The sequence below is a fragment of the Aptenodytes patagonicus genome, chromosome 13 (genome assembly GCF_965638725.1).
Source record: "Aptenodytes patagonicus chromosome 13, bAptPat1.pri.cur, whole genome shotgun sequence".
NCBI classification, from domain to species: Eukaryota; Metazoa; Chordata; class Aves; order Sphenisciformes; family Spheniscidae; genus Aptenodytes; species Aptenodytes patagonicus.
The window spans coordinates 17,956,690-17,980,629 of record NC_134961.1 but is presented as its reverse complement, the minus strand read 5'-3'; the positions used below and the strand labels follow the sequence as shown (position 1 = coordinate 17,980,629).

At 41.0% G+C, this 23,940-nt stretch overlaps 1 protein-coding gene across 2 annotated transcripts; it reads right to left on the bottom strand.

The window, feature by feature from the left end:
• Positions 1–6,009: 6,009 nt before the first annotated feature.
• TMEM114 (transmembrane protein 114) lies at positions 6,010–17,287 on the bottom strand. Of its 2 annotated transcripts, XM_076351165.1 has the most exons (4): positions 17,104–17,287; positions 15,838–15,918; positions 8,951–9,088; positions 6,010–6,242 (listed from the first exon to the last, which is right to left on the bottom strand). In XM_076351165.1, exons 1-4 carry the CDS (start codon positions 17,285–17,287, stop codon positions 6,010–6,012), a joined length of 636 nt encoding a protein of 211 aa, XP_076207280.1. The 2 variants fall into 2 exon arrangements, with proteins under 2 accessions (XP_076207280.1, XP_076207281.1); XM_076351166.1 differs by lacking the exon at positions 8,951–9,088.
• Between the last annotated feature and the right edge of the window lie 6,653 nt (positions 17,288–23,940).

Genomic DNA, 23,940 nt, shown 5'->3' with positions numbered 1-23,940 from the left:
AGGCTGTAGAGTTGGTGTTCTGAATAAATGCATTTTAATTCTCAAGAGTGATGTGAGATGACTTGAGAGTATAAATACATTCAGTTGTGACAGCTTGGCTGATAAGCAGTAAGTCATTAACTGATGATAACTTGCGTACTTACAGTCCCACATCCCTTCCTTTCTGACAGTTTTACAAGTATTAACTCTAGTGCCTTCTCCTCAATGGTGATGGAACCTGAAAGGCCCCTGTAAGATCACAAAAATGGGTTTTCTTAGGTGATAGGCCGAGAAACTAGATCACGCGTAAAGAGATTTCAATCTGTCAATGCCACTTTAGTTACGGTGGGGTATGGCATTGCATCCCTCTTCCTTTCCCTCTAATACCTGACTCCACATACCTGCAGATTGTTAAGCAACTGCTGTTCGTCTGTTTGGGGACTATAGTTCAGGGATGAAGGAACTATCCCCAAATAGTGTTCTTCCAACATATAAGTCTAGCAACCTGATCCTGCACTACAGCTAAGAACTTTTTTTTTACAGGAGATGCTCTATCCTAGTACTTTGGCTTGGAAAATTTACAGATCTGTCTGAGTAGTCTATGTAGAGGTATATTTGTAGATCAGGAGTAGACAATGCTGCCACAGTTCCCAGGAAAGGAAGATTGAATCTAATAAATGTGAGAGGTTAGTGTTGGTCTCTTCTACTTTGACAGTTGTTGCATAGTTTCAAAATTCAACAATGTCTTGGTGAACCTCACTGAAGTTGCTGAGCTCATACTGAAAGCAGAACTTCCTGACTTTGTGGGAAAAAATGTTTTTATTGAGAGAGGGTAAAGAAATTAAGAGCCACAGAAAAATGTAGCATGCTGTTTCCTGCAGAACCCCTCTTACATTTCTGGACCAATCCTGAAGTCTGTCCCTTTCAATTGTTCAATTCTTAGATGGTCTGTCATATTCAGGAAATAAGCCATGATATAAAGCTATTTATTTTTCTCTTATTATTTGCACCCTCAGATATTCAATTTGATTAGTTTCAGCTTAATAGTTTTGACATTTATGCCACAAATGTAAACAAAAAACAATACTCGTTGATCTAATCAAAATATAACCATCAATGGAATGGCTATAGCATCTATCTCCTAAGAATAGAGACAGTAAAAACCTTTAAGAATGTTTTGTAATTAATTTTTTTAAAGAACAGGGAAGGTTAACAGTACATTTCCCATCACCTGACACTTTAAGTTAAGATGGGCAGTGGCTGGGAGATGTTACTGACTTGGATTCAGCAATTTCTAGATGAGATTCTCTGGGCTATAAAATACAGGAGCTAGGGCCTAGTGAGCATGACAGTCTCCTCTGCTCTTCAAACCATACAAAAAATAGTATGTATGGAACTGAATGGTTTCTCTCCAAATACAGTCAACTGCTTAGTGTAGCCATGAGATGTCAGCAGAGACCGCTGTTTCTGTGCAAACCATTATAAAACGGAAAAGGTCTTTTAAGTCAGAGCATTCGAATTATGATTACTAGCAATACAAACACCGAAGTGGGATGTGACCCAGCAGTATATACTGTCACTGCGAATATGCATCCAAAGATTGAATGTGACAGTGATATGGCCGCTGAAAGGACTGGCAAAAAGGGAGGGAAAAGATTGAGGGCCTAGTTAGGGCTAAAGCTGATGTGTAAAACGTAGAAGCTATTACAGTAAAACAGCACTATAAAGTTTTAGTAAAAGTAGAAAGATCTAATGTTTTGTGACCTAACTAGAATGCAATCCAATAGTTAAACACCTGTAACCTAAACCAGGGATGGCTAAAACTCTGTGGATTGAACCTGCCTTCAAGGTACTTTCGTCTGGCCTCCAAGAACATCTGACCAAATTCCTGTGAGCTTGCAGTTGCTGGGCTAACAATTGTGCCCACTTAGCAAACAAACCAGGAGTACAGAGGCACAGGGGAGTCTCTTTTGAGCATGGTTATACCAATTCTGGGGACAGTTTGATTCTCTAGTACAAAGCCAGAGCATTTGTTCCAACCTTTTCGGTCCTGAGCTGGGGCAATTTAGTCTGTTAATTTGAAAATGACAGTCAGGAGGCCAAGGGACATGTGTTTTTTACTGATATATCTTGGCTAACTATGAACGGCTTTGCTGCAAGGGATTTACAAAATGAACCAGAGAAAAGGATATCCATACTTATGAAGTAGGCTCAGATTTCTTCAGATTTTGTTTTTCAGTTTTAAATAGTTCGAGGCCATTGGATTTCATTTGCAAAACAATGCAAAACAAGTGATAAAATTGGAGACCAAGATTACTTGGTGTCAATCAAGCTTGGGAAAATCTAAGTCTTTTGGATCTATCTCATGGGCCAGTTCCAGTTTCCCTTAACAGCTTCAGTGGGCAGGCCTTGCTGTGGTCACCTTAGCGGAGAGGTTCTGGGCAGATTCTGGCTCTATCCCTCTGCTGACCAACTAGGCATGGACAAAGCATGTCCTGTTTGGTCTCCAACCTGCCATCCTTTTAAATTTGGAAGGAGGAAATTATGAATCACACATGTCTGCATAGAGTCAGTCAGGTCTATTGGCTTTGGACCAGTGATCAACAAATGCATGGAGCTACTTTAACTGAAGCTGTGTCTGAACCAATAATGTCCCCTTGGTCATCAGAGGTGGGTACACAGAGACATCCAAGCTGCCCTGCAGGAGCCAGCTCAGGAACAGCACAGACCCAGACTGAATCCTCGTGGTTTCATGTCTACGTTATATTCACCAGCATCTTCTCTAAATATCTTGTATATCTGCAGTTTTCTCACCCTCGAGGATTCCTTTGACCTCCCCTATCCTTCTCTGCCATCCCTCAAGGAAGCCTTTAAATTAGTGACTAGTATTGGCCAGTAGCTCTGTGCACTCTACCCGCTAAAACAGTACTGCTCTGCTCAGTACATCTGTTTTTCTTCACTTTAATTGTGGCCAATTACCTATGAGTTTGCAATTCACCAGAAAGCAACAGGAACAGTCAGTGTCCTCATCTCAGTAATGCATTTTGGGGAAAATACAGCAAAGAACTGGGTATTAAATAAACATTAGTTTCAGTAAGAGGAAGAAGCTGGTAAGGTCACTTGTATCAAATTACATAAAGTCCTTTCCAGTCCTTTCTAGCATAATTCCTCAAAATGTTCAAGGCTTATTTGACTATTCCAAACCATCTTTTTTTCTTTGTATTCAGAAGGAATTTCAGAGAAATTCAGGGGTTATACAAATTTACAGGAGCAGAAGATGCTCCTTATTACCATTGTGCCAGATATTGCAGGAAGCCAGAATGAGAAATTTAGGAAAGCCATGGAAATGAGAACTGCTCTAATTCAATAACAGATTCATTGGCTTTCTAATTAGGGTTGATCGCTTGAGTATTTTCTATCGTAGCTGCATAAGTATTTTATAAATACCTACCACATGTGACACAGGCACTTCAAAAGCATCATATAAACTGTAGAATAGATCTGCAGAGAAAGTTAAAGAAAAATATATATCTTAGTTCTTCCATGTCTTTGTAAATAATTCCCAGCTCTGAGATGTCATTTTATTTAATTTTACAACATTCAAACCCACTGTAAAATAACATCTGTAATAAATACGCAAAAAATAACTCAGATGGTATTTTACTATTACACCTTACAGTAATGTCTGAGTAACATCATACAAATTGTATTATAAATAGTTTCACCAGCACCAAAACATAGAAATATTACATTTTACATAATTCACTTAAGCATATGGAATTTTGGCTACAAAGAATTTTTTTCCTGCCTTTCTTATAGAGCTGATTTGGTATGCTTTAACTTGTAAAATGACTCAATTACACAGTCCCAACATAAGGCAACATGGAAAATATGTGAAAACCAATGTGGGAGCAAGTGAGAATTACAAAATTGTACTGGCTATTCACAGAATTTCTACTGCTCAGTCTATTCAGGATTTCTAGCCTTATTTCATTCCAATAACAAGCAAGGTCTGCCAACTAAGGTCTTAGACTGGGATTCAGAAACTCTGGTTTCATATGACCTTGGGCAGTTTTTCTGCCTCAGTTCTCCATTCACAGCATGGTAGTAATAATGTTTCCTTATATCTCCAAAGACTGTAACCTCTTGGAAGCTCCCTGACGCTATTTTTTGTAAAGTAATTGGTACTGTGGGACTAAGATCAGAGCTGAGCTCAGTAAGAGTAAATGTGCAGTCTTTAACACAAGACACAATGATAAAATTGTTCTGATATTTAACAGAGGTAGGTAAATGATGCCCTTTGCACTACTGGAGGAAGTACAAGGGACTTGCCCAATGACACAGTGTGCCTTGCTGACACAGCTCCTGAGTCACAGTCTTGAACTGTAATATGCTGCAGTCCTCCAGAAACACATGATCTAACAGAAATTTAGTGGAGCTGTTAACAAATTCAAGTCTTTATCCCAAGCCACAGCAGTTGGGGAAAATTTCTTCATTAACTTCAGCGGGCACTGGAGTAAATTTTCTCTTAAACGCTATTACCTAGATGAAAAATTAATAAAGAAAAACTAGATTGCTTGGTACCTAAGATGAAACTCGGGTACCCTGTCTGTTCAGTTTTACTCAGCAGTTTTCAGCACAAGTTAAACATATTCTAGCACAAAGCGTGTTACTGACTTCATGAAAAGGAAACATCATCAAAATTGCTAAGTAAAAACTGGGAAATGCATCAGATACATCTTCTGCATTACAGAATTGAAAAAGCAGCTAGTAATAAGCTGGAAAAGATAAGTATGTAGCCTCAGCATCTGATAGATTGGGGCTGGCTACAGTAGTTAGTTAAAACATCTGGAAAAGCAGCTGTAGCTTTCTCTTGTTACACTGTTGATACAAAAATGTGAGAACACTCACCATTGCACTGCACTTGAGGACTTCACCATCATAGTCACTACCGTCTGCCGGATAACTAATATCAAGTTATTCACAGTATCTAGGCCTTATATCCTTTCATTTTATCACAGCACCAAAGCTCATTTTCAGAAAATGACTCATTTCTTTGTTTTCACCCTACAAGTAATGATTTTTGGAAAGAGAACATGATGCTGTGTCTCTCCTTAGACATTACACATAGCTGACATGGATTAGGCTTCTGCGGTTCTCTGGTTTCTCAAATCATCCCATTTTTGTGTATTGTCACAAAGAAATAGTGTGATTGTGGTACAGGAGAGAGGAGGGCCTCTTTGGGGATGCATGAGGGAAAAGAAAGATCCTATAAATACGGACGGTGCACACGAGAGTAAAGATTAGTATTACCTCACTAGATGTCCTAGCCATGCCCTAGTGCTGGGGATTATCGCTGGAGTTCTCCAAATATTCTGAAGTTCTTCCTATTCTGGATCTTTACTTCCAATTTTACTTTGTGCAACAAAACCACGTTAAGTATGCAATATTAATTGAGGATATTTACACCTCACACTCTCGCCCTGGGTTCAGGTGTATAGACATTATATATCTCTATGGTCCTCCGAAGACCACACTACCTGCCACAAAGCAGCCATCTCAGAGCAGCTCTGCTGGTATAGGCTGCCAACATGACTGGAATCCTAAGCATACTTATTAGGAGTCTCAGAGGGCACACCAAAAGCTAAGTAGACCGTGCAGACTGGCCTGCAAGGTACTCTGAGGCACTTTGCTGGAACAGCAGAAAAAAGAAAAGAAAGCAAGAAATCTGTCTTGTTCTAAGCAATGAATGGAGATGTCTTATGAGCTGCCAGATGAAATTATTTTGGAAACACTAACGCTGCAATGTACTTTCTTCTAAAGTCACAAGGGTTTCCTTATTGACAACACTTGAAATGTTTTACTGATTTATCTTTGTGTTTTATAGCTAACTGTGAGAAGGGTTTATGGCAGCTGGCAAGATACTCAGTCACAGCCTTGCCACTTTTATTACCCCTAGTGACCAGATGGACCAAGCAATCCACACTTCTAGGCTCTGCAGGGTTCTGTTGTTGCACTGATACCTGTTGTTCATAACGCCTGTTCACGTCGCTGTTTCAGACCCACAACTCTTGCTGCCAGGAGAAACACAGCCCCGGTGAGCACTTCTGCGACAAAGGAGATCCAGACTAGTGCCAGTGACCAGCCAAACCTGATGTCAATTTCTACCAGGAGATCCTTACTCCTCAGGAGGCAGACAGCTTCTTCGAAGGCAGCAGCTGAATATGCAATATAGACACTGATCCCAGTAAGTGTAACAAGAGCTGGGAAAGAAAAACATATTCAGCTAGTTAGCATCCACTGCAGAAATTAAAAATAATTAATTTGCTATCTCTCAGGGCTTCTTTGCCACTCCTTCCTATCTACCCAGGCCAGATTGCCAGTTAGCCTCTGTTTACCTTTGAAATCTAGTTGAGGCTGTTTTTTGGGGAAGAGTGAGAGAGAAGTAAAGGGAGGGTTATTTCTGTCCGTTGAGTTTAGTGTGTTCTCACTGTTAAATACTGAATCAAAATGTATAACAGCAAGCCTCCCACAATAAAAATCTAGTCAGGTCTTTTACAGATGTCTAATGCATGTACATCTCTGTTTTCAATACTGTATTATAATGCATCCTGATTTCTCACTGCTGTGCACCACGTACAGTTGTCTACCTCTATGCAAGAAAGCCCATGGAGACAGAGATTCTTGAATTTCAGGTCAGTGACCTGAATTTAGGCTGGTTTCTAATTTTGAGTATCATAAGTTTTGAGTGTTCAGTGTAAATGTGTTGGTCTTTACTGTCACCTCCCAACAAGTGTTGTGGAGTCATGACTATTCATCACTTCCAAATAATTGAGCCAAAGACACCCTTGGAGCAGACTAAAAATAAATTAATAAAGGCACTCAAACAAGAAGCCAGATGTTTTCAGAAAGAAAGGACTGTACAGAAGCTAGCAAACTTAAGGAATGGCACATCTAGCACAAGTGCATGCTACATCCTGGGCCTGGCATGTATGTCAGTCAAAGGACATACACTAACTTATGACTTTACTGGATCAGTGGCAGGAAAGATGCAACAGAAAGGCCCTGGATTAAAGGACTGTAGCCCAGGGAAAGTAGGTACTGGAACACTTGTAGGACAAGATAGTGTCTTATCTGATTCTGAGGGAGAAAAATTTTTGGTCTGGCTTTCTGTTAAATCACAGTGTAAGTCTAGATGAATCTGCATTTTTGCCAGAAAGACAAGTTTGAGTAAAGACAAACCAAGACAGAAGTGTATCGGGTTATCCAACAGTCAAAATTCATACTCATATTCCTGATTTTAACCATGCTGTGATGCCTGTACCTTATTCTAGTCCTCTGCAAGGGGGGAAAAATCACATCTCTATACCTTTTGTCAGCAGAAATGGAAATGACTGTTTTGTTGACATTTTCAACAAGGTACGCTGAGTTCTGTGATCCCCCTTAAATGTGGCCGCATTTAAAAAAAAACGGGGAAGCATGTAGCATATCCTGGGATCTGGAACATATCAGTTCCGGTATTTTCAAAAAAACTCAGGTTTCTGGAATTGCATCATAAAACATGTCTTTCAGCTGAGACAGAAATATCAATACCAAACTTTGTGAACTGGAATAGCCTATAAAACTGTGCATGCCCGTTACATGCATCAAGCCTCAGTGCAGCTGAAACAGCTGAACAATACCACCTGAGCGGGAGGAGGGTCTGGTCTCACACCAAAGGCCACCCTGCAGTCTGTTCGTGCTGTCCTGGGAAACAGCACTAGTTGCATCTTCAGAACATATCCAAGCACCCCTCTCCTAACACTGTCTTTGTGTTTCCTTTCCCTCTTTGCAACCCTAAGTGTCTCAGAAAGGCACAGTACTCCACCCCTCAGCAGGATAATCATGCTTTGCACTTCACAGCTTTTCATCTTTCACTTACTATTTGGAGTAGTTTTCAAATAGCCTAAGCCTTTTTAGTGAATACAGCTTTCTGATGTTCTAAGGAAATCGAAGTTACTTTTTTTTTTTTTTTCAGAAGAAAAGCATGAAGGGGGATGGTTAGTCTTTGTAAGAGCATTTCAGACTAAAAAGGTCAGTCGAGACTTTGAGACAGCAGCATTTGCTTCCAGCAATCTCTTACCATTCTCTTCTTAGAAACAGGACTGTATGATCAGGTGATGAGGGCCAACACTGAGGATCCCCTTTTCTGTTGGGGAAAATTTCTGTTTCAAGTTACATTGTGAAACAGTACTGAAAATCTATTTGGAGAAGAAAATGGAGATGGATTTAAACCCAGTTTTCCTACTTTGACAGAATGTTTTTAGTTTTAATTCATAAATTACTTTCTAAAACACAGAGGGTTTGGTTACAGCAAAAATAATAAAAAACAAAATGTAAAAGAATGTTACTAGCTTCAAATTGAAATGTTACACTCCAACTAAAATAACTCTTTGGGGTTTCTTTTTGTGACCCACAGTTTGGGGACATCACTCTAGTTCAAAACTAGCAGTGAAGCTAACCCAGGAATGCCTAGCAAGACCCTTTTCAGGAACATGCAAATGCCTTTGAAAAAATGTCAGTTTTCTTAATAGTTGTAAGATCTGTGCAAGGCTATCAAACCCTATGCTTTTACTAATTCCAAAGTCACTTCTCCATTACTCCATTACCCTGTCTGTAAAGAATTTGAGCACTGTGCTGAGAAGGTATTAAATCTTTTGTGTTAATGGGCACAGCAAACACATTGTGTTCAAAGTGTGACTCACTCCACAGGACGTATGGTTGTGTGTGATTATTTGCCTTTCCTGACTCTAAGTGGCAGCTTTCTATTCCAGAATCCTGTCAGGAGCTGAGCAGACACCAAGTGAATGAACACCAGCATTATTCTGAAAGCAAACTCTTGCTTAGATTTTCCCCTGGAAGACAAAGTGGTGTTTCCCAGATATAATCTCTTATTATTTAAAATGGTTAAGCCAGGAGTTTGATATAGTACCTCCAAAAAGAAAAAGTAATCCCGTCATTAGAAGCAGCAGGTAGGCCCTGGCAAGAATGCTGATGAATCCAGTCATTCCTCCAAAAATCATCAATATCAGGCTGAGGGGCATCAGGATGACAAATGTTCCGTGCATGTCTGAAGAAAAATTAAGAAAGTTAATATTTCAATATTTTATTATGGTGTCATTGGATGTACTAGTAATTATTGAGTGCAGAGCCCCTGATCAGGATCAAAGCCTTATTCTGTGCTGCACAAACAAGGAGTCGGACAACCTCTTGGTTTTTCAGTTTAAGTTGGCAGGACAAATATATGGTATGGAGAAAAAGGTAACATACAGAGCAAGCCCTTCACAGGGGCTTGTTTCAAACAGAGACCACAAATATAAAGGGTATGTCTACACGGATATATTTAAGCAATTAAACTGTTCTCAGATATTAAGCCTAGCTGGATAACAGGTGATGCATTGCATATCAGGTAGTCACTGATGACCTTAATAAAAAGTAGCCCTGGTTATCTGGATCATACAGATCACAGTGCGTGGCATTGTTCCGTTTGGGTGGTGAGATCCAGCAGATGCTTTGGTTAAATGCTTTCTTTTCTGTCACGTGTCCTCTGCTGAACTGATCTAGCAAATTGTTGTCCTTTTCCTTTGTTGCAGCTGACCATCAACTAGAAGTAAATTTTCTCATCCAGCTCTGATTCTGTGTCTGTCATTGTTTTCTACAGCAGCTTCACTAAGGATATTAACCTATCCTGGTTGCTTCCTCCCATGCTAAATGTTTTACATTAGTCTTTATTGATCCCTATAACATTTTAATAGCTGTGTAAACAGAAGGTTGCTATGTATTTTTTCATATCACACTGTTTTTTCCATCATAAACCGTCTTTGTGTCATTGTTCCCTCTCATGCAATCTATCCACAACATTCAACCCAACCTTTTCTAGAATAATAACCAAAAAAAAGTAATTCCAGCTTCCAGTATCCATTTATTTCATACCAGAGTGAAGTGCTGAGTTACTGAGAAAAGAAAACTTAAAATCCATTTTCTGAAGGGCTCTGGGCTTCAGTGTCTCATTTAATTTCACAGAGGAACAACAATACACCATTACCTGGTAGGAAAAGGAGTCAGTTAAGAGATCACAGTTTGTGTATGATCAGATGATCAATTTTTTTAAGTCACTGTAACTGCCCACTGAAGTGGAAGTACTCCACGTGCCACTGGCTAAGGATCCAGCTTATCTTCTTCGATATCATTATAAAGATAAGACACAATTGTGTAGATATCTCTGTTCAGTTCTAGAACCTTGGAAGGTTAGGAACAGCCTGCATGGGATCAAGGCATGAGTGGAACGTGGTTTCAAGACATAATTATTTGTTTTGTGCAGTACAGAACATGCTCACAAGGAAAAATGCAGCAAGTGACAAAGCTTTAGGAGGTGACCCTATTGTTCTTCGATTTCCTTTTATTTATGCTGGTGTTATATTCTCATATTTAGTCCCACATATGCCCACATCAGGATAAGGTGATGCTCAGAAAGCACGAATTCAGCATTCCGCATTGAAGGGAACACTTCCTCTCTTTGCTACTAAATCAGAGGATACTCTGTGGGCTTTCCTTCAGCAAAACTGGCCATGGCTGCTGTTTCTGGCTAAGAAACCCAAACCTATAGCAATTCTCAGATGCTAACAGTCAAATTAATCTTCAGCTTACTGTGTATAAACCAGTATGTCAAAACTGCTAGTAAATCTTACTTGAATACCAAGAGGAGAAATAGGCATGGAACTTAGTTCAGGAGTTTTATACAGTTAGATGTGGTTGTCAGGGATGTGATGTGACATGATGTGACAGAACAGAGAATTGGCACACAATTTAGTTCTAATATTCTAAAGAGGCAGCAGGAGCAGGCCAGTCTTCTGCCCTGTTTGTGCTTCCTGCAGGTATTAGGCCTGATTTTGATTCCCCACCATTTTGACATCCATGTGTCCTCTTAGATTTGGTCTTGCATGTAAGAGGTGAAGAAGCCTTGGGGGGAACAAAATCTGATGCAATTAACACTTTAAAACTAAGAATGTAAGAATGGTGCAACTCTGTCCTCAGACCTGGCTTTGCTGGGAGGGAAGAAACATAAACAAGGTCATCACCGGGCCTGTGCTTTGTGATTTTCCAGGTGTCAAAGTTGCTGCTAACAAACTATACCTCAGGACAGTAGCACCAACAGTTGCTGTTTCTTTGATTTTCCTTTTCATGGTGTGATTTCAGCTACTGCAGCTGGGACTGTAACCTTAGCCAGGACAAGTGCGGGTGAAGAAGATAAGGCTCTGAATGTAACCTTTTCTTTTGAAGCAAAGGGAAACAAATCCATGCAGGGGTATTCTCCAGGGGAGTGTCATAGATTACATTTCTATCTGTGACAGTTGCATGTAACATCAGAATAATTCTGATTTTTATGCTCTCTTCAATGAAAATACAGGTTTTAGGGATATCTCAGCTGAAACCCACAAATCCCACTGTGACAGAGCCTTACTTTTCCTACACACAGCTGGGATCACATTTCTCATAAATCATCTGCAGCTTTTTTAAAATCAAATATTTAATGGACTGTATTTGGTTAAACAGCACTTTTATCACCTCCAGTGTTCTAGTTCAATACCTAATACCCATTTGTCCTTCTTCTATGAAATCTGCAACTGTCTGGGAAACTTATTCTAAAATGCTGCCATGGAAACCACTCACGAATCTGAATTCATGCCGTCTGGCATACGATATTATACCATTATATTCCTTGATTAGAGGGACAGAATTAGTTTATAGAAGGACATGACTTAAAATATCTTTACTGTGTTTCTGTCTTCAATAATCGTCTGCGAACGTAGTTAAAACACTGATTTGCAGTCATTTTAGTGTTTTTTAGCTTGTGTTGAAATACATATTTATGCACTACGTATTATACATATAACTGTCTTCATTTTGATGAAATTAATCTAGTATTGAAAAAAAACCCCAACCTAAAGCATTTTGCACAAGAAGTATGTGCACTTTCCTGTAAAACAGAATTCAGTTTCCCACATCTATTTCTCAACGCCTGAGTTCCCTGTCAGTCCAACATGAAAGATCCAATAGTTTAATCAATACTGAAACAAACCGATGAACATTTAAAAAACACTCCAGTTTTTTCTAGCAAAAAATACTTTAATTGCTTGATCTGAGTTAATGAAGTTTTACATCAGGTAGCCAAAGCTGTTTTACTAGAGGTCTGACCAAACATCTGTAAGAATGACATCTGCAGTGTGTGTCCAGATCTGTGAATTTGGCAGACATTTCTAAATTGCCACCCAACACAGTTGTTGATGAGTTGTTTGTAACAGAAATTTGTGGAATGAACTAGAAAAATTGAATGGTGTCAAAAGTAACCAACTGCAGATCTAGCAGTTTTGTTAATCACCTCCTGTTAACATGCTGGAGCTTAATTGTTTCAAACTAACTTTGGATTTGTTTGCACAGCTTATAATAGCAAATAGTCTCTAGAAATCTGTAATAGTCACCTCATCAGAAATACTCCAAATGGCAGCAGCTCAGAAGAGCTTAATTAAGGACCTGTTTATCTTCCCCAGCAGTAACTAAATAGCCAGTTAGAACAACAAAAGCCTCTAGCTGAAACAGAATGCTGGCAGTAGCTAAAACCAGTGGGGTTGCTCTGGAAAGACTTGGCAAAGCCAGGAAGAAACAGTGCACTGAGAAAGCCTGACCTGCTTGCAAGGAAGGAATGAAGGAACCAACTTAGAGAAACAACGAGCAACAGAAAAGAACTGCTGTCTGTGGCTAAATGTGAGACTTCTGGGCTTGAACCCCAGGGACACGAAGGCCTGGGTTCCCTCCTGTTCAGTAGAGAAAAGATGATGGTGGATGAGAACTCACAGGGTTAGGGTACTCCAGGGTAATTAGCTAAGCTCTGGACTTTGTGTTACAGGTTTTGGCTTTGTGCTCCTCATGCAACAAGTCTCTGAGCTAAACTGGTAGACAAATTGCAGACAGTAGAAATAAAATTATGCTAGACTTGGTACAGGTGGGCACTGACAAAAACCTTCAATACTAGGAATGGGTAGAATGATAAACGTTAAGTGATGCACTGTGGTTCACATTCTATTCCTATGGCACCAATGAATTTGAAAATGAGAACATTCATCAGAAGTTGTCACTCATTAGGTCTCAGCTGCAGTGATGCTAAAGTTATCTCAGATTTCTGAATATATTTATGGTAATATCTACTGTAAGTACCAAAGCAACTGGTCACAAAACCTCTTTGAAGGACCACTGCGCTGTTGCTCAGAAACAAAGCAGATCCATTTAGGTATACACCTACCATATCAATTAAGTTAGAATTTCTATGTACATCATCTGGGTCCTATTTCACTTGGCCTCTGAACTGGCTCTTGCCAGGTATTCCAGCCCTAGCTGTTTCCTTCTGATAACTTAAAATCAAAAAGAAAAATTGTGAAGAACTGTAAATCCACCAGGAAAAATGTAATGGCAGCCAAAGAATAAGGCATTCTGGGATTAGGAGCAGGAGTATAAACATGTAACTCAGTAAAAATGAAGCAGGCCCATAAAGAGTGGGGAGAAGTGTGAAAGCAGCTGGCTAGTGACTGTTTGTCGTGGTTTAACCCCAGCCGGCAACTAAGCCCCACACAGCCACTCGCTCGCTCGCTCCCGCCACAATGGGATGGGGGAGAGAATCGAAAGAGTAAAAGTGAGAAAACTCGTGGGTTGAGATAAAGACAGTTTAATAGGTAAAGCAAAAGCCACGCACACAAGCAAAGCAAAACAAAGCAAACCAAGGCATTCATTCACTCCTTCCCATCGGCAGGCAGGTGCTCAGCCATCCCCAGGAAAGCAGGGCTCCATCACACGTAACGGTGACTTGGGAAGACAAACGCCATCACTCCAAACGTCCCCCCCTTCCTTCTTCTTCCCCCAGCTTTATATGCTGAGCATGACGCCATATGGTGTGGAATATCCCTTGGGTCAGTTGGGGTCAGCTGTCCCGGCTGTGTCCCCTCCCAACTGCTTGTGCCCCCCCACCCTGCTCGCTGGTGGGGTGGGGTGAGGAGCAGAAAAGGCCTCGACTCTGTGTCAGCACTGCTCAGCAGGAACGAAAACATCCCTGTGGTATCAACACTGTTTCCAGCACAAATCCAAAACACAGCCCCATACCAGCTACTATGAAGAAAATTAACTCAATCCCAGCCAAAACCAGCACACTGTTACAGGGTCCACATGCTGTAAGGAAATCTAGTCTAGTTTAACTGTACTATACAACTAATTTTGTTGAGGAAGAAACCAAGGCAGCTGTTACATTATAACAACTGAGGTAACAGTAACTGCCCCTACTGCAAAGGCTGTTTCCCTACAGGAAGCACCAACTTCCCTGCAGGAAGCACTAACATGTTTGCAGCCTCGTGGTTCCAGCTACAGTGATGTCTAAAAAAGAAAAAATAAAAATACTCTGGGGAGAATAATTTAAGCAGTTGTGCATGGGCAGCTGCACACTCCAGTCGTGGTTTTATAACAAGAAAAACATTTTCTTCCAGCCATATATAAGTAGAAACCACATCCATTAACTGATCATCTCTGGGTGGCTCAGGAATAAAGGAGAGCACTAAAAAGTGACTTGTAACAGGAAATCAATCACTGTCTGTGATGTTCATGTCACTAACAAAAAATCAGGATTGTCAGAGGCTTAATCATACACTAGCCACAGCTCTGCAGTGTAGACGGGACCCCGCACCAGTTTGGGGTGCAAAGCTAAGATTCAAGAGAAATGATCTGCTTTCTAATTTTGCAACTGTTTGCTTTCATTGAAAAGCTGTAATCTAAAATCTCTTCGCCTGAGAAAAATTACAGATATATCTTTTGCAAATAGGAACACAACTTTTGAAATGTTAATAATTTTATCCTGAAATTTTAGACTATCCCAACATAATAGTTCAGGTGCCCACACTTAAAATGTGATCAGTCTGGTCAGGTTCAATTAACTTCGAACCTTCAAAGGCTTAAGTGATCCAGCAGACAATTATTTTCACTGATCTTCACAGTCTTCAGCAACATCAAGCAGCTAAGGCCCTCTGTCTTAAGCAAGGAAGATTAAAGAAATGGCATCTTTCAATTTGAAAGCACAGAGAGACAATCTGTGCTGTTAGTCTGCAACCTGTCAATATGTTTGCATGGCTGTTTCAGTAGCCCCCTGGGATCTTATTCCTACTTTAACTTTGCAGTTACTGTTGCAACACAGCTACATTAGCGTCAGTACCTCCTAGGCTTACTTTGCCCCGCTTGCTGCACTTCTAGCTGTATCATGAGATGCTGGTCTGAGAGGCTAAAGACACTCTAAGCCTCTCTGAAGGATTGCTGAGGGAAATGGCTGGGTTTGAGGGAAAGAGTACCATTTTGAGACACAGGACAAATGCATATATTCTGCTCACAAGGGGAAAACAGCCAGAGTCAGAGGAGAGGTAAGTAAATACAAAATAAAAAAAAAGCAAGCCCATATGTTAAATGTGTGCTTAAGCATTTTCAGTGATTAAACTCTTTTGAGGGGATTTTGAACATTTTTGCCTTTTAACAATTGTGTACCTTCCTGAGCCATTCCAGGCAGAAATATCTTGCTTCTGTGGAATAAATTAGCTGAACTTGACATCAAATAGATGGTTATTTCAACAGCAATCCCACTTAAAGACCACATGCAGTGACAGATATTGTACAGAAGCAGAGTCAAAACACTATCTCAAAGAGCTCCCCCTCTGAATCAGAAATGGGACCTTGTAAGTGGCCAAGGAGGGAGAGAAGGGTGGATGGAAGTAGAGAAATAATAGAAAAGTTACTCACACAAAAGCTGTCTGTGTGAATCAGTGATGTTTGCATTCTCATGCCAGAAGGGGTTTATCAAAGGGTAACATTCGCTCCTCACTGATAGAGAAAGGAAAAAACAGTGAGAAAAAAGCACACTATAATATCTTATTGCAATATGTCCTCTTTTTTTTTTGCATGTACATATAATTCATATAATATTATCTGCTTTAAAAACAGTCGTTCCTAGGTAGGGAAGGAAAGGAGGGCCAGCTTCCGCTCCCGTGGGGCCTGACCACTGAAGCCAAGAGGGAAACATCTGCCCATTTCAGTGGGGCTCAGGGTACAGCAAAGGGGAGAATTCCCTTAACCTGCTCCTTCTCCCCTGCTCCACTGGAAGTAACAACCTTTCTTGCCTATGATGAACATTATTTGCTCCTTGTTTTTAAGGGTGGAATCAAAACCAAAAGTAATATGCCTGGCATACAAGTTAAACTAAATGGGGAAAATCCTATAATATCCACATAGGGTTTATGGATCTTTCATTAAAACCCAGAACTGTGAAATACCAAGCAAGATCAAACGCTGCACAATTACTTGGTGAACTTGGTGAGCCTTTAGCCACTTACCTTTAGTTAGTATGGGATTAAGTTAATTTTATGTCAAAACGAATAATATTTATATTGATATCATTTATATCACTATTACCTATATTATTTATGTATATAAACTATACCTTGTATAGTATTTATATTGTTATTCTTTATATTATTATTTATGATTATTATTTTATTGATTATTGTTATGATTATTATTATTATATTGAATGGCTTTAACCCAGAACTTTCGCCCCTTAATTCCCCCTGAGTCAGATGAAAAGACATCTCTTTCCTTCTAAATGGCTGACGTTTATTAAATTAGTTTGAATTAAAAGTTAATGTAAAATTAGGTTACAGTAGCAGAAAATTCGCTGTCCCCATGTCTCCTTTGGCAAGTAATACAAGAGATACTCGACAAAGAACCGCCGATGGGTAAAGAGCACCGAACGGGGAGCCGACTGCTTTTCTGAACAAGCCGCAAAACGAAGCTACCGCAACCGCCTGCTACGGCCCCTCCGCCCGGCAGTCAGGGCAGCACGCCGGCGCTGTCCCCCCGCCAGCGGGAAGGCTCAAAGCCCGCTCCCGCCCCGCCGCCGGCCGACGCGCCCCGGGACGCGGCGCCCCGCGGCAGGAGGAGCGCTCCCCGGCGGGGGCGGGCGGCTCCCCGCGCAGGGCCCGCCCGCCCCGCCCGCCCCGCGCCACTCACCGCGGCAGGTCCGCCACAGACCCGAGTGCGAGCTGAGGGCGTCCGTGCCGTTACGGGACGTCTCCAGCTTGGAGGCATCGATGATGTACCAGAAGTCCGTCGCGATCGCCACCACGAGGAAGATGAAGCTCGAAACTCCCACCAGGGCCACGAAGAGGGAGAGGACGCCCAAGTTAACCTTCATGCTGCCGCCCGCCGCCGCCCCGCCTCAGCGAGACCCTGCGGTCGCGCCTCCACAGTGGCCGCGCGACGCTCGCGCCGCGCCTCGCCGGGCGAGCGGGGCCCGCCGCAGGTAGCCCGCCTCGAGCCCCGCCCCGGCCGCGCGGCGGGAAGGTCCGTCTCCCTCCGCTCCTCGCCTGCCGCCGGGCGGAGCGGGGAGCCCCGCGTCCCGCCGCAACACCTCAGCCCCGGCCCCGGCCCCGGCCCCGGCCCCGGCCCCGGCCCCGGAGTGCTCACCCGGGGCGCGACCGGGCCCTGCTCCTCTCCCGGCCCGGCCCCGCTCGGTTTGCTCTCCCGCCCTGCCTGTCAGTCCCGACCGCTGGCCTGGCTCTCTCCGCCAAGGTCTGTGGATGAGAGTGTGTGGGGAGGGGGCCGCTGAGCCCTGCGCGCTTAGTCACGCATAGGGCAGCCCTTGAAGATAAGGCTGCCTTCCTAGAAAGGGACACCTGTTAGAAACTACGGGGAGGGGGGTATCCTGATAGCTTAGGCGGCTTTGAAACTCTCAGATGGTCTCACCTCAGGACAAAAGCTTCCTTATTCTAAACACCACTGTCCTTGAGGAGAGGAGGGAGCAGAAGCCAAGCTCTGGGGATAGGTACCAAGGTTCTTACAGCCTTTCTGTTGTTGGCTGTGTTTACAAGAGGTTTCCTCTTGTTCTTTGCCTTCCAGATGCCGACCTCAAAAGGATAGATCTAACCTAATTTGAAAGGTGGTGTGAGAGAAGGCAGTAGCGTGGGCAATTGCTGCCTGATGCAGTGATGTCTACCCTGCTTGGGATTGCTTTCCTGCCAAAGTATCACTGGTGGAGGGAAGGACACAAGCAGTACACCCTCTTCCAAAAACTTCGGAAGGACAAACAGTTACGTAGTTTCCAAGGTCATATGTGTTCATGTGCGAGCACCTAAGCCACACTTCGCCTAGCCTCCTGCTGATCTTCAGCCCACTGAAATCTGTTGGATAACAAGGTAAATTGCAGTAACACAACCTTGTTTTTAAATCTGCAGAGAATTTACTATGGAGTTTTACTGCATCACTTCACTGGCATAAAGATACAGTGCAGGTAGGGTCAATAGGGCATCTTGTTTTCTTACTCGTAATTCACTTCAGGCCTTCCAGGGAATTGCCAAGTAACTCCTAGTCATTAAAAAAATCATTCTCATTTAATGGACACAGGGCAGAATGTGTGACATCATTACCCATCCATAGCAACAAGCTATCGTGAACCAGTAGGGTTTCAGCAGTAGGATCAGTCAAAAGGAAAATATTCCTTGAGAGAGAGTGTTTGTTTAAACACAGTAATCACCAGCACTACAGACCACGTTTTGCTCTGCAAAAGTACTGAAAGGTGTATATTGCTGGGATTATAACAGTCTTTCCATTCAGGAATACACTTAAGCAGCTATAGCATTATTTTGAGTTTTTGCTATCTCTTTCTTAACATCTCCAAGTTGTATTTGTAATATATGAAAGTGCTTGTGTAGTTCTACAAACTAAGCAGCTGTTACCTCGTTGTAATTGTGATGGTTGGGTGATAGAAGCCGTACGAGGTTTATGAAGCAAGGTGAAATGTTTTGTTAGACTAACTGATGCAGTAAGAAAAAATTAACGAGCTTTGGGGCACGTGAGTCTTAACTGGGACCCCAAGCTTGTCTGTTTTTTCCAACTGTATTTGCTTACTTCAAAGTTTTACTTAGCCCCATGAACACCATGTATTGAGCAGATGTTTTATCAGCTCTGTTCTCGTAAATTGTCTTGAGGCCCACAAAGTTCTGGACACATGCTTGTTTTTAGAAATATTATTAAATAATTTGTTTTAGCCATCAAGATATGTGGAGGTCCTTGTAGAATCTGTCTAGATTAACTTCACAGTAAACAAAAGTTAGAGCCTGCTAACCCCTGATCCTTTTGCGACCAGACCGTGATGATAGAAAAGTTTATGTCAAGAATAAATCAACTCTACATGGAGGTTTAATTCCCACATCAGCATAATCTACTTAGGCATTCATTCTCATGCTGAGGAAAAATTAATTCCTACAAAGTCAGAAAACTAAAAAAGTAGAGTTCATCAAAACACCTTCATGTATTCATTAGGAAGGGTTCATAATGAAAGGAAAAAGCCAGTAGTACAGATTAGCTTTTCCAGAGATTTAATTTCCAATTTACTGAGGTCTCGAAAAAGAAGACAATACTTTGAAAGATAAACTAGAATTTGCAGCATAAAAGATTCAAAATTTTAATCTATCTTATCTTTGTGGAGAAGGAGTAACTCACTTTGCACAGATAGTCTAGGTGTCGGTTAGATCTGCTAACATCATAGAAATCATAGAATCATTTATGTTGGAAAAGACCTTTAAGATCATCGAGTCCAACCGTTAACCTAGCACTGCCAATCAATCTGCTGCTCAGAATATCAGAGATAATTCAGAAAATGCTCCCAAAGTTGCAGTCAATTATTAGTCCACAGGGTGTAACGCAGCAAAATTAGCAGTCTTCCAGCTTGAGCAGAGCAGAGCTTGTGTACGTAACTTTTACCCTGTCCTTTCTGCTTGCAAGATTACATGGCTGCTGAAGGATTCAGAGGGCATTGTGCTCTGGAAATCACCAGTGTGGCTTCCCAGGACTCTTACTGGGTAAAATGCATCTATAGTACAGTTCCTTCTGAGTTGCTCTGAACCTGTACTGTACTGGTGCAGCAGAGGCCTCAGCCCAGTTACATTTAATGATTGAGAGCTAAGTCCAAATCAAATCCTTGAGGTAAACTTGCTGTGGAAGTACTATACTAATTGTGTTAATACTGGAAAGTGAGCGAAAGCCAAAGAAAGTGATTTGGCACTTTGTGGTCAATCATTCTAAATGGTTTACTGAATATCAGCACTCAAAGTAGGAAACAGCATGTCATTAATCCTATTACAAACACGCCTGCTACCAGCAAAACGTCCACCTTCTGTCTAGACTTAACTTCTGTCTGGATTTAAAAGAGTAATTCCTCTCATAGGTCCAGCATTTGTCTTTTCAAACTACGTAAACTATCCATGTAAGATCGGTAAGCACGTATACTTTTTAAGATGTTCATCAAAACCTTTCTTTTTAAAAGAGACTCTTACAAGATGTTTATTTTATTTCATTTCCCCTGCTCTGTTTGTATTTGTGAAAGAGGTGATTGAGTTACTAAAAGTAAATTATATGTAAACTGAGGAAGTTAGGGTTTCCCACAATGTTTACTCATACGACTGCAGGAAAGTAAATGCCAGTCACCATAAATGTGCACCAATGACTGTAATTAATCACTGCCACAGAAACAACTACTATCAACACACCTGATGTCATTCACAATCTTTTCTGGGGAAATATCACATTTTTTCTCCTGTTCTTTTTTTTCATTGACTGAAGAATTAAATAGAAAACCAGTTTACCATTCAGCATTCCAGTAAAGCTAATTGGATTCTGAAATTTATTGTTAATTTAAGCTATTTAAAAAATTACCACAATTACTTCCTCTGTGGTTCAAAAGAGAAAAGCAGAAAGGCAATGTACAATATTACAATTTTCAGATTCACTGCCCTTTGAAATGACTAGCTTTTGGCTGGTTGATCTGAGGTTTGACCATTACTTCTCAGATTTAACCTTTTCATGATGAAGTTGTACACATCCATTTTTTGAACAGCCACAACCTGCAGTCAATTTAAAGGAAGGCTGACCAGTCACAATTTATCTCTGATGAGAGAATGCAAGGCATATATCACAATGTCCTGACTCTTACTCAGTATTACCTGATCTGCCAAAGAAACCCATGGAGTGTAGATATGTCATATTGAATTAAAAGGGGAATTACAGGAGGGACATGCCTGAAGTACCCAGCACCGATTATCACAGCCAACTGTTTTTTTTTCAAGTCTTGTTGTAACTTGTTTTGATGGAGAACTAGTTGTCCAGGTTATAGTAGGAGGGATATCTCCTTTTGAGCCAGCTGGCTAGATCATATTCTGTGACCTTACTGCAACAAATTCTAGCGATTTTATTCTAGCACATTACAGCAACAAAAAATCTGTAGTAGCACCTATCATTTCGCTGACCATTTACCAGGGAAGAATCTTCTGTCTACACATACGCAGCATCATCCATTTCTAAATGTAGGTAGAATAATAATGTCTCTACAGTAATGCTTGCATGGATAGTAAAGAATCCATGGTTAGTGTTTTCATTTGGATGGTCAATAATCTTTTTCATGATGTTAAGTATAAATGTTTTAGGCTCAGGTTTAGTTCCACTGTGATACGGGCGTGGCTTTTCTCCAAGGTCACTCAGGAAGTACACTGCCGAGGGCATCTAGGAAGGCTCGTTTTAATAAAGTCATTGCTTTTAGATAAAGATTGCTAGAACATGCTGTGGAAAAATGAAGAAATATAATTATCTGACTTTCTGATACAGAAAAGGAGATGGCTATTTGTGGAGTATGAAAAGCAGTATTTTTTAATGGCACAAATCAAGTATGTGCTTTTCTTTACAAAGTTCAGGTTCTAATGTTTAACCATGTACAGAGAGAGAAACTGCTGGAAAGTTACATGCTTTGTGCAGTGGCTGCTTGTCCCATTAGAAACAGACCCCACTACATGAGGATTTTCAGCAAGCCGTGTAACCATCAGCAGGTGCTACCATTCGATATGTATAGGAGCACTGGCAAATTCTTGGGGCAACTGTTCAACTGAAATATTTAACAAACTAGAGTTTAAGTTTGTCTTGTATGTATCTGCTGGAGCTATAGCTCCTGTAATCCTCTACTCAAGGTCATGCCACTAAAAGAAGTTGCAGTTCTACTCAAAAATACTAATCTTTAGGCAAAATCTAATATACTGTCAGAAACTAACTTTCTTACTCAGTTTTATCAAACCTTCCTACTGGAGTCACAAAAACAATAAAAAAGACTACTGTAGGCCATCTGCAGCCATTGATCAAATGCTGCCCCAGAATGCAGCTCAAAACCTTCTTCTTTAATATTATGCCATGTTAGTTTACATCACAGTGGTTTCCCAAAGAAAAAATCCTATTGATGTTACTATGGCATGTACATTGGATATAGGCAAAGTTGTGGCAGAGCCATTCTGGGCTTTAGGATTATCTGGCAAAACTATGGTGTGTAATAAATTACTGCTGCTGCATACAATATAGGATTGTGTTTTGGTGCAAAAGAGGAAAAATAGGCCAGGAAGTCCTGTAAACTCCATACTGGATCAGCTAAGAACATTACCAACTTATGGTGTGCCCCATAGGGTCTCAGGCAGCTGCTTTGACTATCTGTACCAAAACTTAGTATTTTGTTGTCTTTAGAGGGTTTAGCTTTCATACAAGCTATAAGCAAAGGAAGGTTCAAAACATGCTGAATAAGCTCCCTTGGCATTCTTTCTTAATGTATTTGTGTGTGTCTGTATTTCGTTACATGATAACCTGGGCTGGGGTAAACTGTAAGTCCCAAGTTTTCCTATTTTCACTATGTGAGAAAATAGAGTGTGGGAAAACTTTGATTATCCATGCTTATGCTTGGTGATACCGTGAACAAAAACTGGACTGAAGAAGGATCTCAAGAGGCTGGTTCAGATAAGCTTTGTAGTTAAGATTTTCCAAATACTTTTCTGCTTGAAAGGCAGTACAAAACACTCAATAAAGAGATTAGTCACATCTCATCCTTTTGAAAGTTATTGTCTAGAGCCAAAAAAAAAGTTCTATTTTTTAATCTAGCTTTTATTTGAATAGGGAACCGGTAGCTGTAAAGTATGCAAGACTGTTAATCCAGTGCTCTGAATATACAAAGTGTTAGCTCAAGTATGTGAAAGAAAAGCTCCTGGTTTAGGCACTCTACTTCTAGTCCTACCCAATGACATTTGAAAATGATCTCATTGCTGTTGTATTGAATATAAGATTTCCTAACATTTTCTTCCGGGCTTGATCTCCATCACTGTAAAACACCCAAAGATCAATGCTGTTCTTATGTGTCACTTTTCTCAGTTAGTAATAAGGCCTCCAAGTCATTCACTTGACAATCCCCAGTGATAATGGCATTGTGTTTCACTGTGGGGCATCCCAGCTCAAATATTGTATTTAAACGTAACCAAAAAAAGTAGCCTCAGCCTCACATCCCTCAGGTACACAAGAAAGATGCCAGACAAAAAAGAAATGAGTATTGAAAGTAAAAAGCAACAACTGGTCTCATTTCTCTTCTCTTGAAAGTTGTGCACTCTGGAAGTTGATTTAGAGGGCACTGGTTTGAATTCTAACATGGCTACGTCCAAAGAACTGCATAAAACTCTGAGAAGCATAATTTGATTTACTGGAAATTGCTGTAGGAAACACAAAGTAAAAAAGGAAGTTTGTGTTACTTAATCTTAGTCAAGCAAGTATTTATGTAACGTGTCAAGCAGAAGAATATATATATAGCTAATAAGAGCGTATTGAGCAGGTAGAACAGATGCTGATAAGCTCAAACACTGAAAGTGACAGGCCTGACAGGGACAAATACTGTGCAGGAAGACTAGGGAAAAGAGGGCACAACACAAAGGCAGTGCAGGAAAAACAGGGAGTAACCAATCCACCCAGAACAGAAAGACTTTTGACTGCTGAAGAAGT